Source organism: Elephas maximus, chromosome 19 (genome assembly GCF_024166365.1).
Source record: "Elephas maximus indicus isolate mEleMax1 chromosome 19, mEleMax1 primary haplotype, whole genome shotgun sequence".
NCBI lineage: Eukaryota > Metazoa > Chordata > Mammalia > Proboscidea > Elephantidae > Elephas > Elephas maximus.
In genome coordinates this window covers 49,155,714-49,176,455 of record NC_064837.1, presented here as the reverse complement: position 1 = coordinate 49,176,455, position 20,742 = coordinate 49,155,714, and the positions used below count along the sequence as shown (strand labels likewise).

Sequence of the window (20,742 nt, the reverse complement as noted above, 5' to 3'; positions counted from 1 at the left end):
TAAAAGAAGTCATTTGAAAAAGTCCCCCTGCCTGTTATTTATCATTACTGTTGAAATGCGGCTTACTCTTGCTAATAATTTTGAGCAAAAATGAAGAGTGTGTCTGGGACACCAAAGCTGTAGCTGGCAGTTCTTTCCCTAATGCTAAAGCCTAATGCTGGTTTTGTACTTTTCCTTATAGGGCTTCAATAGGTCTCATAGTCAGAGCTTCTTAGACCCAGGGCCACATTGAAGGTCTACAATTTTTAAAGCTAAAATTCAATACAAGAATACTGATCTTTAGCTTGGAAGAAAGTGCTAAAAACATTTGCTTTACCTCCAACTTTTTTAACTGTGAATAGTTACTCTAGTGGCTTTCAAAGGGAAAAAGAAAACAAAAACAAAAAGCCAAACTCCCGATTTTGTTTGTTTAGCAGGTTGTAAACCATGGCTGTGTGGATACAAGCCCAGCAGCTCCAGGGAGATGCCCTTCATCAAATGCAAGCATTATATGGCCAGCATTTTCCCATCGAGGTGCGGCATTACTTATCCCAGTGGATTGAAAGCCAAGCTTGGTAAGTGGACAACATGTTTTACATCAAATAATTTGGAATATTTAGTGACGTCAGAATATGGGTGTTTGCTTAGAAAGGTGACATGATTGAGATTTTAAAAGTTGTGTATTGTCAAAATAATAAATTTTGGAGAGGTTGTGAGAGACTGGAACACTTATACATTGCTGGTGGGAATGTAAAATGGTACAACCACTTTGGAAATCGATTTGGCACTTCCTTTAAAAACTACAAGTAGAAATACCATATGATCCAGCAATCCCACTCCTTGGAATATATCCTAGAGAAATAAGAGCCTTTACATGAACAGATGTAGGCACACCCATGTTCATTGCAGCACTGTTTACAATGGCAAAAAGATGGAAGCAACCAAGGTGCCCATCAATGGATGAATGGAAAAATAAATTATGGTATATTCACACAATGGAATACTACGCATCGATAAAGAACAATGGTGAATCTGTGAAACATTTCATTAACATGGAGGAATCTGGAAGGCATTATGCTGAGTGAAATTAGTTGCAAAAGGACAAATATTATATGAGACCATTCTTATAAGAACTCAAGAAAGAGTTTAAACAGAGAAGAAAATATTCTTTGATGGTTGTAAGAGTGGGGAGGGAGGGAGGGAGGGGGTATTCACTAATTAGATAGTAGACAAGAACTATTTTAGGTGAAGGGAGAGACATCACACAATACATAAGAGGTCAGCACAACTGGACTAAAGCAAAAACAAAGAAGTTTCCTGAATGAACTGAATGCTTTGAAGGCCAGGGTAGCAGGGGTGGGGGTCTGGGGACCATGGTTTCAGGGGACATCTAGGTCAATTGACATAACAAATCTAGTAAGAAAACATTCTGCATCCCACTTTGGTGAGTGGCATCTGGGGTCTTAAATGCTAGTAAGTGGCCATTTAAAATGCATCAATTGGTCTCAACCCACCTGGAGCAAAGGAGAATGAAGAACACCAAAGACAGAAGGTAATTATGAACCCAAGAGACAGAAGGGGACACATAAATCAGAGACTACATCATCCCAAGACCAGAAGAACTAGATGGTACCCAGGTACAACTGATGACTGTCCTGACAGAGAACACAACAGAGAATTCCTGATGGAGCAGGAGAACAGTGGGATGCAGATCTCAGATTCTCATAAAAAAACCAGACTTAATGATCTAAGACTAGAAGGACCCCAGAAGTCATGGTCCCCAGACCTTCTGTTAGCCCAAGACTGGAACCATTCCTGAAGCCAACTCTTCAGACAGGGATTGGACTGGAATATAAGATACCTGGTTGAATGGACACAGGAATATACAGGGTGGAGAGGAGTGTGCTGTCTCATTAGGCGGAGAGCAACTAATATAAAAAAAAACACCAAACCCACTGCTGTTGAGTTGATTCTAACCCATAAACCCTATAATACAGAGTAGAACTGCCCCGTAGAGTTTCCAAGGAGCACCTGGCAGACTTGAACTGCCGACCTTTTGGTTAGCAGCCATAGCACTTAACCACTACGCCACCGGGGTTTCCATAGCAAGGTGTATATAAATTTTTGTATGAGAGACTGACTCGATTTATAAAACTTTCACTTAAAGCGCAATAGAAATAAAAAAAAAATTTTTTTTAATCTTTATTTTGATTGAACATGCCATAGGCTGGTAAATACTAAAATCTCTGCTCAAAGAAAAAAAAAGTTGTGTGTTTTAAAAAATATCTTATGGGACCCATAAGAAGGTATTAAACCCCATCTTAGATTTTAGGGAGCTGGAATAACTTCGGGATTTTAAAATAGGATTTGTTCCCTTTAATAGTAAATACTGGCTAAAAGCATCGGAGTATTGCTGCCAATAAGTAGCCATCAACAAATATGTTTTGAGTGCCTATAGGGTGCTTAGTAGGGTTTATGTGAAAAAATTAAAGCCCTTGTCCTTAAGGAATTTAGTATTTAATAGGGAAGATAAAGTATGTATGTGTATATAATTTAACAAATGTATTGTTAGAAAATTTAATAATGGATACACTGTTTTTTGTTTTTTATCAGTATGTATTTTATGTAGACACATAAAAAACCCATTGCTGCCGAGTCAGTTCTGACTCATAGTGACCCTTTAGGACAGAGTAGAACTGCCTGTAGGGTTTCCAAGGAGCGGCTGGTGGATTCAAACCTTTTGGTTAGCAGCCGAACACTTAACGTCTGTGCCACCACGGCTCCTGTATATATACATAGAGTCTAAAAGAAAATGTACCAAAATATGAACAGTAGTTATGTTTAGTTGGTAGATTTAATGAATATTTTTATTTTTATTTATTTTTCAGATCATTCTTCATACTCAGGAGTGGGGGGAGAAATCGTTTTAATAGCCTTTTAGAATCTGTAAGATACAGTTGACTGTCAAGAAACCTTTGTAATTGGCAACATCCTTGCACACTAGGCAGCAGGTTGTACGCTGCTCTGCTCAGAGCCTAGGCACTTGTTGGTGTGTCACCAGTCTGTCAGTCTGATGTCTTCATCAGGTACTTCAGATTGCCACCATTGTAGACAGGGATCCTCTTAGACAGACCCTTGGGAGAAGCCAGGCTTTATGCTGCTTTTTGAAGAGGGCTAAATACACGTCAGTGATGTTGCCTTGGGATAATTGCAATTTCATGTCAGTAGCCAATTTTGTATAGAAACTAGAGACTATGAAAGGAAGAACGTTTTCTAGGCACTTAAAAAAGCCTCAGCCTCGTGTAATTAAGTGAGAAAAAAGACGAGCTAAATATGAGAATGTCAGCTGCAACTTGTTTAGGGCTTTTTCATTTCCTTTTCATTTTCTTTTCTGTTTTAATGATTCAGAAGTACATTAGTTGAAAGTTTCTGCTGATTTAAAATTTCACATAGCTAATTTTCCGTGTAGTCTTCTTATTTAACAAGTGCTAAGAGACTTGTGTTGTTAATGAAAACCTAAATTTTATTTCGTTTTGGTTTTCTTCAGAGCGTGAAGATTTTAACTTTAGAAAATCTTCAATTCCTCATGTTTAACTGTCTAAGCAAGTTTATTTTAAGCAGAAAATGACGTTTTCAAGTACAAGGACCAGTACTTGACTTCCATGAGTTTTGCTCAGAGACTGAGTCTTCTCAAGGGTGGGTTCCCCAAATGAGGAGCTTTGCTAATGGCAGTGGAGGTGTAGGGTAGCCCGTCATTCCTTCTAAGCTTTTAGTTAATACATATGTTATTTAATACATAGAGCATGCATATTTAAAGGTTGGCTTCATTTACTGCCTTCCAGAGTGAAAATTTGGGTCTGTTATTTGACGAAGTAAAACACCCATGTTTTGGTACACTTGTGTTTCTATTGGAAATTATTTGCTAACTTCAGGGGTTCATAGATGACAGCCACAGCCTTTTAGTTACCACCAGACCAGGTCAGCAGTAAAACTGAATGTTACTTCAGTCTGTCAACTGTCTAGTTCCTTCAGTGAGCTGAGTAATTTAGTACTGGCCAGCAGCAATTGTTAAGTTGGTTTAAAAAAAAAAGAAAGAAATACCGTCCAACTTCAGTGGCTCTGAATTAACACAAAGTCCTTAGAGTGGTTTTTGTTGATCGCTGGAAGAGTTCGCATTGCCTACCAGTCCCAAATTTGCAACCGGTGATAGAAATGCATGGCTTGTTTGGATACTTAAACAGGCATCTTCTGCCTTGATGTCTCATTTCCAGGGCTCCTTGGAAATAGCAATAAAAAATGTGTGTGTGTGTGTGTGTGTGTGTGTGTATTTGTTTCACCCGTCTCTATTTAGGAATATTCTTATGTGAAGTTAGGAACATAGACATAGAACTCATGAAGGCTGGAAAGAACACGAAGAATATTCTTGACTTTGTGCCCCCCTTTATGCCCTTAAGGGGTAGCTATAAATAGGAAATTATCAGAACCCTTATTTCCTGAGAGTACACAAAGCTCTTTCCTTTTCCCTTCATTTCTAGGAGCAGATAGCGTAAGCACCAGAGCAAGTCGGTAGGAGGAAGGAGGAAGGGCAGTACATTGTAATGAAAATATACTGAACAGTCCAACCAAGGTAATTAGTGGATTAGGAATAGACTAATGTAGGGATCTAGTCAATGTATATTGAGCTGTTCCCTAAAATTTGCAGTGAGCATTATGAGAAAAATCACTTTAGTTAAAAAAAAAAAAAAAAGTGATATATTGAGGCTGTTTATACAGGCTCATGTATGTGTATGTATGTATACATATGTATGTAATTTTTTTCCCCTAGGGACTCAATAGATCTTGATAATCCACAGGAGAACATTAAGGCCACCCAGCTCCTGGAGGGCCTGGTGCAGGAGCTGCAGAAGAAGGCCGAGCACCAAGTGGGGGAAGATGGGTTTTTACTGAAGATCAAGCTGGGGCACTATGCCACACAGCTCCAGGTGGGTCTGAGTGCTTGGAGGCACACCTCGTTCTCTTCCTCAGCAGGGATTCATCATTTAGTATTTCCTGCAGAGACTTTCCAGGAGCCCTGGTGGTGCAGTGGTTAAGTGCTTGGCTGCTAATCGAAATGTTGACAGTTCAAACCCATCAGCCACTCTGCGGGAGAAAGATGTGGCAGTCTGTTTCAGTAAAGGTTACAGCTTTGGAAACCCCATATGGGGCAGTTTTACTCTGTCCCATGGGCTGCTGCCAGTCAGAATCGACTTGAAGGTAACAGGTTTGTTTTTTGTTTGTTTTGTTTTTAGTAGTGACTTTCAGTTTCTTCTGCAGCCCAGCAGTGTTGAGTTGCATGTTATGTGCATAAGATCCTGTAGTTGTGGTCTCTTTTTTTTTCTTTTTATTTGGTAATAATTTCCACCTTATCAAAAGTGGCAAAGATACAAAAACCTCCTATATATGCTTTACACAAATCATCCCATTGTTAACAGTTATTTTGTCATTCTCTCTCTCCCTCTTTTTCCTTATTCCCCGCCTCTACACACACACACACATTTTTTTTGAGTCACTTGAGAATAAGTTGCATACCTCATGTTCCTTCACCCCTAAATTCTTTAGTGCATCATCTAAGAACATGAACTTTCTCTTGCATATCAACAGTAGTTACCAAATTTTAGTAAATATAACATGGATACAGCACTTTTAGGTCATCTTCTTTCTCTCTTTCCATTTTGTCAATTGACTTAATGTCCTTTAGGTAGATTTTTTCTCTCCAGTCCAGGATTATATATTGTGTGTGGTTTTCATGTCTCTTTAATCTGGAACCGTTCTTTGACCTCTCTTTGTCTTTCGTTACATTGACATTTTTTAACAATTCTGCCCTCCCTACTTTTAAAAGATAAAACGTTCCTCACTTTGAGCTTGTCTGATGTTTCCTCATGATTCGATTCAGGTTATGAATCCCTGGTTGGAATTCTAAATTAGTGATGTTGCCTTTCTCAAGGTTTCATATGCGGAGACATGCCAAGTCCATCTTGCCCTCACTGGTGATGGTGATTTTGACTGCCCAGTCAAGGTGTTGTAGTGTTTCCTCTGATGTAGCCTTTTTTTAAGCTTATTTATCTTGTTGCCAGGAGTAGTGCCTTTGTACTTTAGGTTAATTAAGATGCAAGAAATAAAATCATCTTACTATTTTTTACTGTAATTGAGTTTTCTCAGATGCACCTTCTTGTCCCCATTGGTATTGGAGGAGCAGCATATTTTATGAGTATGCCATGATGTCTCCAGGAATCTTTTCCATCGTGAGCGCTCCCTGTCTTGAGGCAGGGTGAGGCCCCATAGCGTGGAGTGAAACAAAGTGATGTCTGTATTGGATTCTTTCAGAACACGTATGACCGCTGCCCCATGGAGCTGGTTCGATGCATCCGCCACATCTTATACAATGAACAGAGGCTGGTCCGAGAAGCCAACAATGTGAGTGTCGTGTGGATGTGGGGATATGAGTTGGGAAGTGTCTGGACCCAACTTTGTGAAGGTGGCTTCATGTGCATTTATTGGTGTTTCTATTTCTTTTGTTTCCCTTAGCACGATGCTGTTTACAGGAGGGAAAATTTTTTTTCCCTCCTGTAAACAGCATCGTGCTAAGGGAAACAAAAGAAATAGAAAATGTAATCTCTGACCTTAATTGATTTATAACCTTGATGAGATTACTACCACAAAACAAGGTTAACAGTGCAAACTAATTTAACCCCAACTGAATAATTTCTGAGTAACCGGATGCTCATTTTCTGGTGAACTTACCTGAGAAAGATTTTTACTTGGTCCCCTCTGAGCCACACGTTGAAGGAATGGATCAGACCAGGTCACTTAAATGGCTGGGTCCATGGAGGCCTTGTTGATTTCACTTGCATAATTTCATTTTGGGGTCTCCAGGATGCCTGTGAGGTTCAGCCTCTTCCTCATGGAAGCAGATTATTCAGTCACAAGAAGGTCTAGAATGAGGCTGTGTTCACACAGCCCCGTTCCCCACTGTACCCCAGCACCTAGTACAGTCCTGGGCATTGGGTCAACTAATGAACATGGAAGGAGCGGACATTGTCGTTAATAGGAAAACCCAGGTGACACCTGGGACGTGTTGAGTTCTAGTCTCCCCAAAGGGAATTAGATGGACTATATTTGGAATACCTGTGGTGGAGGCCAGATCTAAAATAGAAACTTCTGCTATACTTTCTGAAGGTGCCATAGTCTACCAGGTGACCTGTTTCTCCTCTTTTCCCTGCTTCACCCCAGTTCTGACAAGTGATGTTTATGATTCCTTCTGACTTGAAATTTAGCTTTTGGGATCTGTGGCCCAATTGTAGGGGCTGGCACTGGCTTTTCCTGGGGACTAAGGCCTAAGGCTCACTCCCGTCCTCACTACCCAGCTCACTGCTGCCTGCATTCTCCCCCGATCTGTCTCCAGGGTAGTTCTCCAGCTGGGAGCCTTGCCGATGCCATGTCCCAGAAACACCTTCAGATCAACCAGACGTTTGAGGAGCTGCGACTGGTCACACAGGATACAGAGAATGAGCTGAAGAAGCTGCAGCAGACTCAAGAGTATTTCATCATCCAATATCAAGAGAGCCTGAGGATCCAAGGTGAGGCCGTTGTAGCATGAGCCGTGGGAGTCCTGGCAATTGGAGTGAGAAGTCGAAAGAAGCTCTCAGCTCAGATTGGAAGAGAGCCAGTTTTCCTTTCTGAGGCATTTACTTTTCTCTGGAGTGAGCAGGGAATCATTTGCACTGAAAACAGAGCTGGGAGGATGACAGTCAGGAAGGGGAGAAGACATGGAGCTTGAGAGTGCAGGATCTAACTCAGGCTTCCTACACTCAAGGAGCTTCTGGTCTGCTGGGGAAGGTGTTTCCTATATTGGGCAGGGGGTCACACTCTAAATAGACAACACCAGATATAATACTTGTGTATATAGTAGGCATTTTATAAATGATGCTTTACTGAAGTGATAAAATAGGAAATACATGATTACATGTTTTTTTAAAAAATCTTCCAAAGTAGGGACAATATAAGGGCCAAGAGTTGTGTTTGTGGTGACCCAATTTTTTTTTTTTTATAAGTAATATTTTATTGAGTTTTGGTGAAAGTTTACCCAGCAAGTTAGGTTCCCATCTGACAATTTCCACACAGATTGTTCAGTGACGTTAGTTATATTTATCACAATGTGTCAGGATTCTCTTTAATTGTGTCCTGTTTGTTCCATTTCCAGTACTCTAGTTTCCCTGCGCCCTTATCTTCTCATCTTTGCTTTTGAGTAATTGTTGACATTTTGTTTTCATACTGATGTTTTTTACATAGACCACGGATCTTACACGTAACAGCCTTTATATTGTGTGCCACTCTACTAGCTCCCTAAAAGGTGATCTCAAAGGATAGGCTTGGCTTTAGGTTTAAAGAGTATCTCAGGGTGATAGTCTTCGTAGTCAGTCCTCTGTCTCTACTGTTGCAGTTTGTCTGGGGTTTTTTTTTTTTTTTAAATAAGAATTTGAGTTCTCCACATTTTTCTCCAATTCCATCCATCACACTTTATTGTCACCCCAGTCAGAACGGTCAGTGGTGATAGCCAGGCACCATCGAGTTCTTTTGGTCTTGGGGTAGCTGAGGTTCTGGCTCATGTAGACTTGTTACTTCTCTGAGCTTTTGGTTACCTTCTTGCTGTTTTGCTCCTGGTGAGCAGAGTATTTGTGTCTTAGATGGCCACTCACAAGCTTTTAAGACTCCTGACACTACTCACTTCACTGTAATGCAGATTATGATTTTCGTGAATTATATTATGCTAATTGACTGAGTTGTTCCATGAGGCTACAATCCTAAGCTTTCAAAACCCAGGAAACCAATCTTGGAAGGTGTTTGGTTATGTCTGTGGAATATCCATATTTGTGTCTTCAATGAATGTATGTGCCCGTAGCCATATGTTTGTATTTACACGTACTTATAGATCTGTCTGTTCTTACCTGTGTACACACCTATACCTACCTGAATACCAATATGCCTATAGCCATCCATATGTGCTCAAAGACTCATTTTTACTTTGATTGTGCTGTGCTCACTACATCCACATTTAGTGCCACTTTTCCTATCACCAAAAAAATGTAACAAATCTCTACTGTCTAAAGTATACTCCACGCCACCCCCCGGTAACACCAATGTGCAATGCATGCTGGTCTCTCTATATATAGCTATTCTTGTCTTCTTATAGAAGACAGATCATGTAATACTTGTCCTTGTATGCATGACTTATTCCACTTAGCATTATGCCCTCCAGGGGTGTCCAACTTTTAGTGTTGCTCTGTACAGCTTTCCAAAGAGGCTTTCCTGAGACAGAGCACACTCATGCTCCTCAGTTACCCTTATAGACAAAGACGCCCCTTGCTGGATATAAATCCTGCTTGGGGCCAGGGCACAGAGACTTTCCAAGTCAGTCATAAGGCTGTGGAGCCCACAAGTGCCTCCTGTTGACTCTGTAGGAATTTGGCAGTTTGAGCTTAATAGTTTCCTCAGCTCAGAATCTCAGAGAAGCCTTTGTTCCACCAGCGAGCAAATGCAAACACACATATGATGTGTTCCTCTAATACCATGTACGTAGGTTCAGTCTTAAGGAGCCCTGATGGTACAAGGGTTAAGTGCTTGCCCACTAACTGAAAGGTTGGCAACTCAAACCTACCCAGTAGCTCCATAGGAGGAAGACCTGGCAATCGCCTTCCATAAATTATAGCCAAGAAAACCCTCTGGGGGTGTTCTGCTCTGTCACATGGGGTCACTATGAGTTGGAATCAACTCGATAGCACTCAACAACAGGTTCAGTCTTATAACTCTGCTGATATTATTTATTACTCTGTAGCCTCTGCTAGACTGTAAATTCTGTGGAATGGAACTGTGTCTTTTATCTGTGTACCCTGAGGCCTGACATATTGCCAGAATCATAGTACGTGTTCAGTAAATGTTGGTGGGATGATTCTAGCCAGTCTTCTTCCCATCTGAATCCATCTCACTCTGACCCCAGAGAGAGGACAACCCCTACCTAGAGTGGGAACAGGAAATTTCAGCCTCTTATTTCTCCCCAGGCCATTTGATGTGTTGACAATATTTAGGGTCCTGGACCTGGGTTTTCTGTTTCCTTGTTTATCAGTTTGAGTTTGGATTCTGGCTTGGATTTGTACCCATCATGCCACATCAGTTCAGTCTCATTTATCAAGTTCACCCATCAGAAATGCAGACTGTTGATCTGTTTGTGCAAGGGAAGGCTCAGCTCCCTCCGTGGGCAGAGCAGCTGCCTCACGGCTCCCAGGGTCCTTCCAGAGGCTTCTGCAAGCTGCAGGAGAGACCAAAGTGAGTCACTCCAATAGTGAGGGCAGGTTCACATGTTGGGACCACCACTGCCCTCTGTGGGCGGGGCAGAGGGGACAGGATTCCCAAGGTCACTGTTCAGACTGCTCTGCGGTGTCGGTGCCTGGGTAATACTCTTCCTGCCCAGTACCCTGCAGGGCAGTTGGAGCCATTATTCAAATCCTCTTCTAGCTCTGGGCTTTTCCTGCTCTCTAGAGTTGTTTTTGCCTGTCCTAGCCTGTGTGTTCCATGGGGCGAGGACTACGTCAGTAAGGCGTGGCCTCAGAGGTCAGCCAGGAGCTCACCGAGACATGCTGATCTCACACCTTCTTGATGCAGCCTGAGTAAAGATACTGGGATTTTTAAAAAGGTTGTTGGAAGGAAAGAGTAATCCCAGCATTTGAGAAAGTGGTTATCTTTGGGAGGGAGGGATGGCTTTGCAAGCAGGGGAGAGTGTATGGATGGCTTTAATGGTGGAAATGTTTGATCTCTTAAGCTGGGTTGTTGAGGCACAGGTGTCCCTCGTATAGTGTTTCTCCCTTCCCTGTGTCTTAAGGGCTTCATGATAGGTTTTTTGGGAAAAGGTAATAAGGGCTTACTTAATCCATACCCTGCCATTGATGAAATTGCTAACAGCCAGTGTGGAGAGAAGCTGCCTCCTTCCACCACACTTTCCTGAGAGAATCTTGCTGGTTCTGTGTCCCCAGTGGGCCCTGGACTCACTCCCTTGGCTGGTGGGCCAGGCTCACTGTGGCAGGTCGGCCATGCTCACCTGGACAAGGAACTGGCTGTTGCCTGATGAGGATCTGGGTGTGAGGGACGGGGCTGAGCAGTGCTTGTCTGTCACCCACTAAGCCCCGACCTGTAACCCATTAGCCAGCCAGGACTAACTTAGGTAGTGCTTCCTGTGTGCTTGGCACTTAGGTAGCACTTACTGTGTGCCAGGCAGTTTCTTGAGCATTTTTCATGTCATTGCTTATTCAGTCCTCACAGCAACCCCTGAGGCAGGTGCCGTCATTCTCCCCTTTTACTGGTGGGGAAACTGAGGCCTGGGCAAGTAAAGTGATTTGCCCAAGTTCACCCAGCTGGTAAATTGCAAGGGCACCATTCAGACCCAAGCAGTCTGTCTCCAAGCCAGACCCCATGTGAGGTGGGTAAGGCAGCCAGTCGTGCAGGGAGGCCACGAGGGGAGGACCAGGGACTCTGAGAACCGTGTCACAGGAATCCTCAGCTATACGCCTGAACATCTGTCCCCCCCGTTGCCCGGAGGGAAGCGCAGAGTCAGGAGCCTTCTGAGGGAGCCCATTCGTCTTTGGAAACGACAGCTTGCCATTGATGGGGTATCGGACCCCTTGAGGGTCTTGCCTCAGGAACAGGGGAGTGTGGCTGCCCTGGGCTTCCTGCTGGAAGCTGGGAGGACATGGCTGTGGGTGTCCCGTCCCCTCCTCCAGCTCAGTTTGCCCAGCTGGCCCAGCTGAACCCCCAGGAGCGGCTGAGCCGGGAGACAGCCCTCCAGCAGAAACAGGTGTCCCTGGAAGCCTGGCTGCAGCGTGAGGCCCAGACACTACAGCAGTACCGTGTGGTGAGTGGGGTCCTGTATCTTCCCCCCAGCAGTGGGGGTCCTGCCCTGAGCTCTCTGGGGTCCAGAAGCCTGGATGGAGTCAGGAGGAGAGCAGGACCCAGGAGAGCAGGCACCCGGGTTCCCGTGGGCGTGCGAGGCAGAGCAGGTCCGGGAGAGGACGGGCCTGTGAGGGACTGGTCCCCAGGCCCCTGTGCTTCTCAGCAAGGCCCGGTGGGTTGTCCTCGGGAATCCGGAGGGCCTGCTCTCGCCCGCCCCCAGGAGCTGGCCGAGAAGCACCAGAAGACCCTGCAGCTGCTGCGGAAGCAGCAGACCGTCATCCTGGACGACGAGCTGATCCAGTGGAAGCGGAGGCAGCAGCTGGCCGGGAACGGAGGGCCCCCCGAGGGCAGCCTGGACGTGCTGCAGTCCTGGTACTGTGAGGGGATGGGGGCAGGGCTCAGGGTGCTGGTTCCGGGCTCCTCTGCCCCCGAGTAGATGTACAGCCGGCTGCCCTGTGTTGTAACAGCTCTTATTTCACCAGTGGTTCCGGTTCCTGGGACAGTTTTGTGCCCACCCCCGGTACCTCCCCCAGGGGGTCACTGTCTTGGGGAATGTGGCAGGGCTGGGAGGGTGCAGAGTGACCCTGGGGCTGGTTGGACAAACCAGGGTCCCTCCTGCTCTGTATTTCTCTGTGTTCTGAAGGAGCTCTGCTCTGTGCCAAGGGTAGATGCTGGGCCAGGCCCTGCTGGGTGGGGCGGGGCTGTGTCTTGGGGGGTTCTCTCAGGCTGGTGGAGGGGCCGTGAAGTCACTGTCCTTCCCGGGGGCCTTGGGGCTCCTGCGCAGGTGTGAGAAGCTGGCCGAGATCATCTGGCAGAACCGGCAGCAGATCCGCAGAGCTGAGCACCTGTGCCAGCAGCTTCCCATCCCAGGCCCCGTGGAGGAGATGCTGGCTGACGTCAACGCCACCATCACAGACATCATCTCAGCCCTGGTGACCAGGTGACTGCTGCCCTTGGCCATGCCAAGAGAGGCAGGGACAGTCCCTACAGTGGTTGGTGTGAGAGGGCAGCAGGTGCTTTCCCTGACCAGGAGCTCCTGCATGAATCCCTGTCTCTGCCTCTCACCACTATCTTCTCTGTCTCTGGTTGCTATGGCTGCTGAGCGCTGCCCTTGCCCAGTTTCTACTGGGGATGCCGCATGGGCTGCCCTTGCGCCTTGCAGTCGTGCCAGCTGCTGAGAAGATCATTTCAGTTCCTTCCCTCCTGCCATCCTCCAGACTCCCTGTTGCCTCCCTGGGATCGGAGGGCGTGCCCTGTGCTTGTCCTTCGCCTGCTGCTCCCTGTGGGAGGCAGCCTCCCAGGCAGAGGGCCCAAGAGCCCTTTCCCCTGAGCCAGCCTGTGGTCATCTGTGTCCCCTGCAGTACATTCATCATCGAGAAGCAGCCCCCTCAGGTCCTGAAGACGCAGACCAAGTTTGCAGCCACAGTGCGCCTGCTGGTAGGCGGGAAGCTGAACGTGCACATGAACCCTCCCCAGGTGAAGGCGACCATCATCAGCGAGCAGCAGGCCAAGTCTCTGCTCAAAAACGAGAACACCCGCAAGTAATTGTGCTGCTCCTTCTCACTCTCCCGCACTCTCCTTGAGTCCTTGCGATAGGAAGGATGTAGTCCTGCCTCTTAGGTAGTTGTGGGGATTCAGCCATTCTCTGTTAGAGACCTGTTAGCCCTTCTGGCCTCTTGTAGCTCCCAGAGAAAGAAGATAAGGGGGTTCTTCTATGAAGATATGGTTTTGTTTCATTTACAAGGGTTAGGTCCAAGAAAAATTTTTGCAGCTAACGTTTCCTCTGCATGACATAACTTTTTAATGACCTTGGTTATTTCCTCCTCCTACCCCAACTATATTCTCTGACCCTGTCCCCTCTGCGACCTGGTATGGTTGTGGAGTTGGGGTTTCTCTCTGATTTGCAGTGACTACAGTGGGGAGATCTTGAACAACTGCTGTGTGATGGAATACCACCAAGCCACAGGCACCCTCAGCGCCCACTTCAGAAACATGGTGAGGATGGAAGACGGGGAAGGATGTGTTTCGCTGATTGTTTGAGGGCCTTATCACTCTTTTGTCTTCTCTGCAGTCCCTGAAACGAATTAAGAGATCTGACCGTCGAGGAGCAGAGTCAGTGACAGAAGAAAAATTTACAATCCTATTTGAATCACAGTTCAGTGTTGGTGGAAATGAGCTGGTTTTTCAGGTCAAGGTAAAGCCATGCCTCAGCTGTGTGTATGTACGTACTTTATACATATCACAAAAGGAGTTTTTGTTCTCATACCCATTATCTGTTGCCGTCGAGTCGATGCTGACTCATAGTGACCCTATAGGACAGAATAGAACTGCCCCATAGGATTTCCAAGGAGCAGCTGGTGGGTTCGAACTGCTGATCTTTTGGTTAGCAGCTAAGCTTTTTATCACTATGCCACCAGGGCTCCTTTTTTCTCATAGTACCTTCTTTTCGACTATTGGTGAACAGAAAATAGGTAAACTTCATCCTTAGAATTGCATCTCTTAGATTCTCTCGAGGCAGGAATAAGCAATAATGAACCGAAATAGCTAGAAAAAAAAAAAAAAAAAGAGAGGTATAGGTAAAAAATGAATTATGAGAAACATTACCCAAGATGAATTTGAGTTTGAGTAACAGTTGCAGTAAGTTCTAGGCATTTGTTCCTTGTTATTTTTTCCCCCAAAAATGTCTCCAGCCTGTTTTCTCTTTTCTCTCTCTCGTTTGCCATGTAACTTTGAGAAACCTACCCTGTCCTTCAGAAATAGCTAAGCAACATCACATTAAAAATATCTAAACTTTCTAAGTTGTACCAATGTGAAAAGTCCTGTTATTCCTGGAACCATTGAAGTTCTGTATTCTAGGATGACATTTAGGACCCCTGGTGGTGCAACGGTTAGGCGCTTAGCTCTAACCAAGAGGTTAGTGGTTTGAACCCGGCCTGCAGCTCAGCGGGAGAAAGATGGGGTGATCTCCTGTAAAAAAAAACAGCCTAGAAAACCCTATGGAGCAGTTCTGCTCTGTCACATGGGGTTACAATGAGTCGGAATCAACCCAACAGCACCCAACAACAATAACAGGATGACATTTATAGGATGAAACTTGAAGAGAGAATGCAAGTGTTGTGCTAATAAGAAAAAAAGAGAAGAGAAGGGGAAGAGTGTGAGACTGGGGGCTCTTAGCCCATCTCCTGTGTCTTTTTAGACCCTGTCCCTCCCGGTGGTGGTGATTGTTCATGGCAGCCAGGACAACAATGCAACGGCCACTGTTCTCTGGGACAACGCTTTTGCAGAGCCTGTGAGTGGGTTCTTTTGATGTGCGGGTCTCAAGAACTTGATGCTGGTGTCATTAATCTCTTTCATGTATTATCCAGAAAAAATATGGAAAAATTCTGTTTTCCTTAGTAGGAAAGAGCATGGGCTTTTCTTTCAGGCCAAAGTTTGAATCCAAGCTCCAACATTTTCTCACTGTGTGAGCATGGAAAGCTAAGCTTTCTGAGCATAAGTTTCCTGTGTGTTCCTGTCACCTAGGGATAGTACTCCATAAGGTTGTTAGGACGATTAAGTTAGATAACATGCAGAATGCTTGGTACCGAGTCGATACTCCGAAAATATGATTTGAAATATCTGAATGAAACCATGAATGAGATTTTGGACTCCTGGGCTCTTTCTGACCCATGCTTTTAAGAGGTTACCTTAGCTTAGAGGATACTCTGTGTCATCGTCCTCCCAATGAAAGATGATGACTTTTAACGTCTTTTCCAAGTTTTAGATTCTGTGATTCATTCCAGGTCTCTCATGAAGAATAACGAGATGCTTCGTCTCAAGGAACAAATATGATTTTGTGGATTTATGTACCCAAATGCTATCTAAATATTGCTAGGGTGTTGCTTAGTGAACATTTTCAAAATATTTCAGTAGGCTGAGTTCTATGTGTTGCATATTTCCAGTAGGTGGTAGTCCATAAGGGCATGATATAAGGGTGATCATTGTTATTGCACCTGAGTCTAATATGGACGTAAAAGTGTGTCTTTCTCTAATGGCTAACATGGAAGGTCTTACTTAGCATTCCCAGTGGTTCTCTCCAGAAAAAAATATTTTTACTGCAAAGAAGAGATTTTATTGGCAATTCTACCGTGCTTATGCTGCAAGCCCTTAGTTTGAGGCTTATTTTTTAAAATATCTGCCTACATCTTGTCCTGATCAGCCTCCTGTGTAGGAGCACACAGTCTTTTCTCATTTCCTTCCCTGCCTATCCCCAGATCTCACACTCCCTATGTAACCTTGGCATCTCCTGCAGCATGCAAGCTCTAAACCATCTTGTCTAAAGAAACATTTTCTTTTATGTTAATGACTAATGTGCATCTTACAGTATTTTAAAATAAATAAATACTTCTGGGAATTTACTCTGCAGATGGATTTACACATGTACCGAATGACACAAGTGCCTTGCAGCGCTGTTTGTAAAAGCTAAAGCTTGGAAGCTGTTATACAGATGCCCACCCATGGGGGTCTAGTTAAATATATCATCATTCATCCATATGGTAGAATAGTTAGCAGCCATACAAGAGAATGAGGAATTTCATTACGTACTGATATAAGGTCTTACAGATACAGTACTAAGTGAAAAAAGTGAGATACATAACATGTGGATCTTACGGTCCCATTTATGTAAAAAAAGAAAAATTATATATATTTGCTAGCAAATATGGAATATCTCTGAAGATATACACAAGAAACTAGACTAGATGCCTTGGAGGAGAGGTACTGGGTAGCTGGGGGACAGGGGTGGGAAAGTGACTTCACTGTATACTCTTATGTACTTTTTGAATATTATATCGTGTGAAGAAATTGCATATTCAAGAAAAATTTATAATAATTAAAATGAAGTGCTGTGGCTGAATGGAATGAAAAACAGTCTATTAAAAATTCATACTCTATACAACCGAGTGCTTCGAAGGCCAGAGTAGCAGGGACAGGGGTCTGGGGACCATGGTTTCAGGGGACATCTAGGTCAATTGGCATAAGAAAATGTATTAAGAAATGATCTGCATCTCACCTTGGTAACATCTGGGGTCTTCATTGCGAGCAAGCAGCCATCTAAGATGCATCAATTGGTCTCAACTCACCTGGAGCAAAGGAGAATGAAGAACACCAAAGACATAAGGTAAAGATGACCCCAAGGGACAGAAAGGGCCACATAAACCAGAGACTACATCAGACCGAGAGCAGAAGAACTAGATGGTGCTCAGCTTCTACTGATGACTGCCGTAAAAGGGAACACCGGTGAATCCCTGATGAAGCAGGAGAACAGTGGGATGCAGAGCTCAAATTCTCATAAAAAGACCAGACTTAATGGTCTGAATGAGACTGGAGGGACCCTGGAGGTCATGGTCCCCGAGCCCTCTGCTAGCCCAAGACTGGAACCATTCCTGAAGCCAACTCTTTAGACAGGAATTGGACTGGACCATAAGACAGAAAATGACACTGGTGAGGAGTGAGCTTCTTGGCTCAAGTAGACACATGAGACTATGTGGGCAGCTCCTGTCTGGAGGCGAGATGAAAAGGCAGAGGGGGACAGGAGCTGGTTGAATGGACACAGGGAATACAGGGTGGAGAGAAGGAGTGTGCTGTCTCATCAGGGGGAGAGCAGCTAGGAGAACATAGCAAGGTGTGTATAAGGTTTTGTATGAGAGACTGACTTGATTTGTCAGCTTTCACTTAAAGCACAATAAATAAATAATAAAAATTTACATTCTAACCTACTCCTCAACTAGAAAAGTTACCCAATTGGTAATTTCCACTCTTCCATACTAAGTTCTTTCACTTTGAGCGACAGTTCTTGGCATAAGGTGTCAGGACCAAATGTTAACACACCTGAACGCACACATACACTCCCTCTCTGTACTTAGAAAACCAGTCTTTTAGATTTCTAAATTCCCAGTGAGGTTACACTTAGACTCTAGGGTTGGCCTGTGGGCTAGCCACTCATTTACAAAGCAGCACAGATAGCATGGCTTTACCTTCTGAGTCATGAGTGAAAAAGGTAAAATGAAACCGTCTGAATTCTGCATACCCCAAGAAAGTTTGAATTTATTCTCAGGCTCTGAAAGACAAATGTCTATAACGACTTCTAGCCGTAGCTATTTTTCTTTTGCAGGTGGAGGGAATAAATCATGCAACTGTTTTCTCATAAGAGTCTGGCTTCTGTCCCTCTCAGGGCAGGGTGCCATTTGCCGTGCCGGACAAAGTGCTCTGGCCGCAGCTGTGTGAAGCACTCAACATGAAGTTCAAGGCAGAAGTGCAGAGCAACCGGGGCCTGACCAAGGAGAACCTCGTGTTCCTGGCGCAGAAGCTGTTCAACAGCGGCAACAGCCACCTGGAGGACTACAGCAGCATGTCTGTGTCTTGGTCCCAGTTCAACAGGGTGAGGACCACAACCACCGATCTCTCAAAACCAGATGCCCTCAGGAATCTCCCTGTCTTGAGCCCTTGTTCTTCATTCTAATAAAATGTACCAAAATAATAGGAAGCTTCTGGATAGATGGACTACTTGAGAGTTAGCCAGGTCTTAGGGAGAAAAGGATGTGTTTGCATATTTAAATAGGTTAGGCTTTGGGTACAAGTTCCTTTATAAAGGAAACAGAGCAAAGCAAACGTTAACATAACTCATGGGAAGTAAAGCCCTTGGGATGGTCAGAATTACATGGCGCCATTGTGTTCACTCTCTGATGTTCTCTGATGTGGAATGTAAAGTCAGGCTTCTATAGAACCACAAAAGGGGAAACTGATAAAGGGCCTTTTTCATTTAGCTTCTGGTAATTCAGATGGTACATGTCAAATCTTTCATGGATTTTCAATTTAACTTCTGTTTCTTTTCTTACCCACTTCCCAGAAGAGTTTTAAATGCCCTTAATTCAGGTAGCAGAGAGCCCCTGAGTCTTTAACTCTTTTAAATGGTTTTGTGTTAAGAAGTTGGCCGACAGCTTTGCTGGTCATCAGGAGAGGTTTGATAGGGGAAGCAGGAGGTCTCCGTGGTCTGTCTTTGCTGTTGCTGTGAAGCTGCTCACTTCCGATAGAATCCTGGAACTCTAGGTTGCTGATAATTACTGGTTGCAAGCTGTGTGATGGAGAGAGATCTGAGGCCTCACAGTGCAATCTAATCCAGCTCAGTCTCCTGAGCATCTTGTTGAAATGCAGACTCTGATTCAGCAGGTCTGAAATAGGGCTTCAAATCCTGCATTTCTTAAAAGCTCCCAGGCGATGTGATGCTGCTGGCCATAGACCACACACTGAAAATAGCAAGGGACTAGTCAGCCCAGATCCAGGGGGAAGTGTCTGTAGCAGAGCTCCACTGGGTGTTGGTAATTTCTCTTTGATATTTTTCCTTCTTTTCCGCTGTAGGACTATTTGGTAAACTCAGATGAAAAAAAAAAGTTGGTTGCCATTGAGTCAATTCTGACTCATGGCAACCTCATGTGTTTCAGAGTAGAACTGCTCTGCATAGGGTTTTCAACGGTGATAATCTTTCAGAAGCAGATCACTAGGCCTTTCTTCCAAGACACCTCTGGGTGGATATATACATATATATGTATGTATCTACCCAGAGGTATATTTATACCTATAGGTGTATATGTGTGTACACACATATACATATATCTGTATGCTCCTTAAAGTGTAGATGTTTGTTTTCTGTTTATTTTTTCCAATTAAAATTATATGCAGATTTGTACTCCAAGTGTTGTTCTTGCTTTCTTGTATTCATTGTTGTATATTCAACCAGGAGAATTTACCAGGACGGAATTACACTTTCTGGCAGTGGTTTGACGGTGTGATGGAAGTGTTAAAAAAACATCTCAAGCCTCACTGGAATGATGGGTGAGAAGCATCATTTCTTAAGTTAGCAATAGAGTAAGAGGGTCTTCTTTCTGGCACCAGATGTCACACTCTGCTTCTGCTCCCTTGGCCTTTGCCATCCAGGGCCATTTTAGGTTTTGTGAACAAGCAACAGGCCCACGACCTACTCATTAACAAGCCAGATGGGACCTTCCTGCTGAGATTCAGCGACTCTGAAATCGGCGGCATCACCATCGCTTGGAAGTTTGACTCTCGTGAGTGCCCTTTCCTTTTGAGGACACATCTTGGCTTGAGTCAGCTGCTTTTGTTGCTAAATTAACGATTTATTTGTTGGAGCCAGTACTAATTACAGGAAACAGGAATGTATAACCATGGCCCAGCTGCGCATAATAGGGCTGACGATATAAGATCTAATTATGGGAAAGACAGTCACTAACTTGGGGAAACACCAATGTGTGAGCATGACACATGGCCTCCCGTAATACGGCAGCCTGTATAGAATCTCGGCTGCTTCCCTTTTGAAAGGTTTGCGTCATTATTATTCAACCTTGAGCTTATTTCCGTGAAGAATTACTATGATGATTTGAAGTCCTTAGAGTAGTAATATTATTCTACTTTAATTATTCCTTTATCCTAATTAATGTAAAGGTGGTGGTGGTTAGTTGCCGTTGAGTCACTTCTGACTCCTGGGGTCCCCATGCGTGCGGAGTAGAACGGCTCCACAGGCTTTTCGAGGCTGTGACCTTTCAGAAGCAGATCGCCAGGCCTTAGTTCTGAGGCACCTCTGGGTGGGTTTGAACCCCCAACTTTTTGGTAAATAGTCTAGTGCTTAACTATTTGGGTCACCCAGGGACTCCAGTGTAGAGGCTGCCACTGATCATTTCCACCTGGGAACGTTAGCGCTTTCCTCTGACCTTTACAATAAGATAAAAGTTGCTT

General features: G+C 44.3%; 1 protein-coding gene across 6 annotated transcripts in view; it reads left to right on the top strand.

Moving 5' to 3' along the window:
- Nucleotides 1-20,742, top strand: part of STAT5B (signal transducer and activator of transcription 5B) — an 82,526-nt gene that overhangs the window by 51,985 nt on the left and 9,799 nt on the right. For 3 of the 6 annotated variants that reach the window (XM_049858840.1, XM_049858838.1, XM_049858841.1), the window contains exons 2-14: nucleotides 414-554; nucleotides 4,805-4,961; nucleotides 6,343-6,432; nucleotides 7,421-7,595; nucleotides 11,787-12,327; nucleotides 12,740-12,895; nucleotides 13,317-13,496; nucleotides 13,863-13,950; nucleotides 14,027-14,149; nucleotides 15,152-15,244; nucleotides 18,167-18,373; nucleotides 19,730-19,824; nucleotides 19,927-20,057. In XM_049858840.1, the coding sequence (XP_049714797.1) occupies nucleotides 427-554; nucleotides 4,805-4,961; nucleotides 6,343-6,432; nucleotides 7,421-7,595; nucleotides 11,787-12,327; nucleotides 12,740-12,895; nucleotides 13,317-13,496; nucleotides 13,863-13,950; nucleotides 14,027-14,149; nucleotides 15,152-15,244; nucleotides 18,167-18,373; nucleotides 19,730-19,824; nucleotides 19,927-20,057 (2,164 nt within the window). In that variant the 5' untranslated portion in view covers nucleotides 414-426. Of the gene's footprint in view, nucleotides 1-413; nucleotides 555-4,804; nucleotides 4,962-6,342; nucleotides 6,433-7,420; nucleotides 7,596-11,786; nucleotides 12,328-12,739; nucleotides 12,896-13,316; nucleotides 13,497-13,862; nucleotides 13,951-14,026; nucleotides 14,150-15,151; nucleotides 15,245-18,166; nucleotides 18,374-19,729; nucleotides 19,825-19,926; nucleotides 20,058-20,742 lie in introns of those variants that run through there. The other 3 variants (XM_049858842.1, XM_049858839.1, XM_049858843.1) reach the window with 3 other exon arrangements.